A 2,284-nucleotide genomic window follows, 5' to 3' on the forward strand; every position below is an offset into this window, starting at 1 on the left:
CAACAACAGCAGCAGCAGCAGCAGCAGCAGCAGCAGCAACAACAACAACAGCAAAGTCAACAAGTGGAGATGCAACAGGTCACGGAGCAACAAATTGTACAGCAGACGAGTGTGGACAGGGAGCAGCAGACACAACAGGAGATCGATGCTCAGGAGAGCATGGATCGTTCGACGGTGCAATCGTTGCCCATCGGTGGTGCCGGCTCCGAGGTCACCGATTTCGCCGAGACGCTGGATCTCAGTCAGGAGGATATTCAGAGAACGTTGTCGGCGAACATGGTACCACCTTCTCCGTCACCTTCTCCAGCGGACAACAGCATGATCAATCCGATGGATTTCATCGATTCCTCGGACGACGTTCTGGTCAACTTGGACGCGTTCGATGTGTTCGGTGATCTGCCGGAACTGCACGATTTCGAGGCTGAACAGACGAAGGCGGAGGAGAGAGGAGGGTCCGATAATGACGTGGGATGTCATCCTGGAACAACCGTCCATATTGCGGAGTACAGTCCGGAGTGGAGTTACACCGAGGGTGGTGTAAAGGTAAGTCACGCATATATCGAAATATCAATCCGTCGATGGTTTATTTTCACGTGTTGTTTTGTCTCGTTTCTATTTGGTTACTATCGCTTCGTCACGTTGTATCTGGTCCTCGTTGTTTTAGTAATTGTTCGAACTTGTTCTGTTATCTCGTTACTCGATATTTTTTGTATTTCTTTTCAACGTAGTAAAGCAGGCGTGAAGATGATAAGATACGCGGTGCAGTTACGGGGTCGTTCAGGAAAGAGCAGCAGGGATCGAATTGTTTTTACAGGTGTTGGTAGCTGGTCCATGGACCGGTGGAAGCAATTCTCAGTCCTATTCGGTGCTGTTCGATGCCGAACCGGTCGAGGCGTGCCTGGTACAGCCAGGAGTGTTGCGTTGTCGTTGTCCAGCTCATGCTCCGGGTATAGCGTCCCTCCAGGTCGCGTGTGACGGCTTCGTTGTTTCCGATAGCGTTGCTTTCGAGTATCGTCGAGCACCAACAACCGAGCCAAGTCCAGAACGAGCTCTTCTCGATCGTTTGGCGGATGTGGAGTCTCGTCTGCAAGGACCTGGCCCTCCATCTCCCGCGGCTCATCTGGAAGAGCGATTAGTCGCGTATTGTCAAGTCAGTACCTCCTCCACCACTTTGACGACCCACTTAAGGCGCCTTTGTACATTTCTTTCCGTAAATTGCATCTTAATTGTCCCGTGCAACAGGATGCTGTTGTCCGTCCGTGGCGAGCCGGAGCGGAACCACTGCAATCCGGCGGACCTACTCTGTTGCATTTGGCCGCTGGATTGGGCTACTCCAGGTTAGCCTGCGCCCTCCTTCACTGGAGAGCGGAAAATCCTAGTAGCGTGTTAGATGCGGAAGTTGACGCTTTGAGGCAGGATAGCGCTGGTCTCACGCCACTTGCTTGGGCTTGTGCAGCAGGACACGCGGATACTGCCAGGATCCTTTATAGGTTCGTATCACCTGTCACACACACACGTCACCTATCTAGGTTCTTAACTGGGTGATTTCAATTAGATTCGATATATACGTATATCGCGAATGTCCCCTCTTTTGTATATCTGCTTAGATGGAACGCAATGGCGCTTCGCGTGAGGGATTGTCAGAATAGAACAGCGACCGAGTTAGCCGCAGAGAACGGTCACACAGCGATCGCTGAAGAATTGAATCGACTGGAAGCGAGAAGGCAAGACGAGAGGCTTTTCTTGCGACCCGCCAGCCCTAGTCCTAGGAGGCCATCTCAAGACAGCGGTCTCGATCTGGCGTTGTGTTAGTCTCGTTTGCTATTATACTGCCCTCTTCCGTATATATATGTGTGTATATATCTATTATATATACATATATATACACACGTACACACACGCACATACATACATTCACGTCCAACACGTAAAAAATCACAGAAAGTTCCTTTCTCCCCCCGCCGCTGCCGCCGCCGCCCACCCCCCTCTCAGAAATGAAACAACCCGCGCCATAATAACTCCTCCCCCCCGTCCGTAAGAATTTAGAAAGTAACAAAAGGTCGTAAGTCATGCGAGCGTAAATTTAATCAGGAAACGTAGCATTAAGGGGTTTATCGAAAAACACAGGTGGCTCGCCGCTGCTGGACAACATGGAATTGTTGCAAGAGGATGACTCGCCATTAGCCCTCAGCGAGCAGGGAATGGAAAGCGCTCCGACCCCTCAGGAGACTGTAGGTCCGTACCTTCCTCGTTTCCCCTTCTATTTGTCTGTCTGTCTGCCTGT

General features: G+C 51.1%; 1 protein-coding gene across 1 annotated transcript in view; it reads left to right on the top strand.

Moving 5' to 3' along the window:
* LOC108571259 (calmodulin-binding transcription activator 2) overlaps window positions 1-2,284 on the top strand; it is a 37,894-nt gene that overhangs the window by 30,548 nt on the left and 5,062 nt on the right. The window contains exons 8-12 of the mRNA XM_017933259.1: window positions 1-543; window positions 815-1,150; window positions 1,243-1,490; window positions 1,608-1,807; window positions 2,128-2,235. Coding sequence (XP_017788748.1) covers window positions 1-543; window positions 815-1,150; window positions 1,243-1,490; window positions 1,608-1,807; window positions 2,128-2,235 — 1,435 coding nt within the window. The remainder of the gene's footprint in view (window positions 544-814; window positions 1,151-1,242; window positions 1,491-1,607; window positions 1,808-2,127; window positions 2,236-2,284) is intronic.

Source organism: Habropoda laboriosa, unplaced genomic scaffold (assembly GCF_001263275.1).
Source record: "Habropoda laboriosa isolate 0110345459 unplaced genomic scaffold, ASM126327v1 scaffold57, whole genome shotgun sequence".
In the NCBI taxonomy this organism is placed as follows: Eukaryota; Metazoa; Arthropoda; class Insecta; order Hymenoptera; family Apidae; genus Habropoda; species Habropoda laboriosa.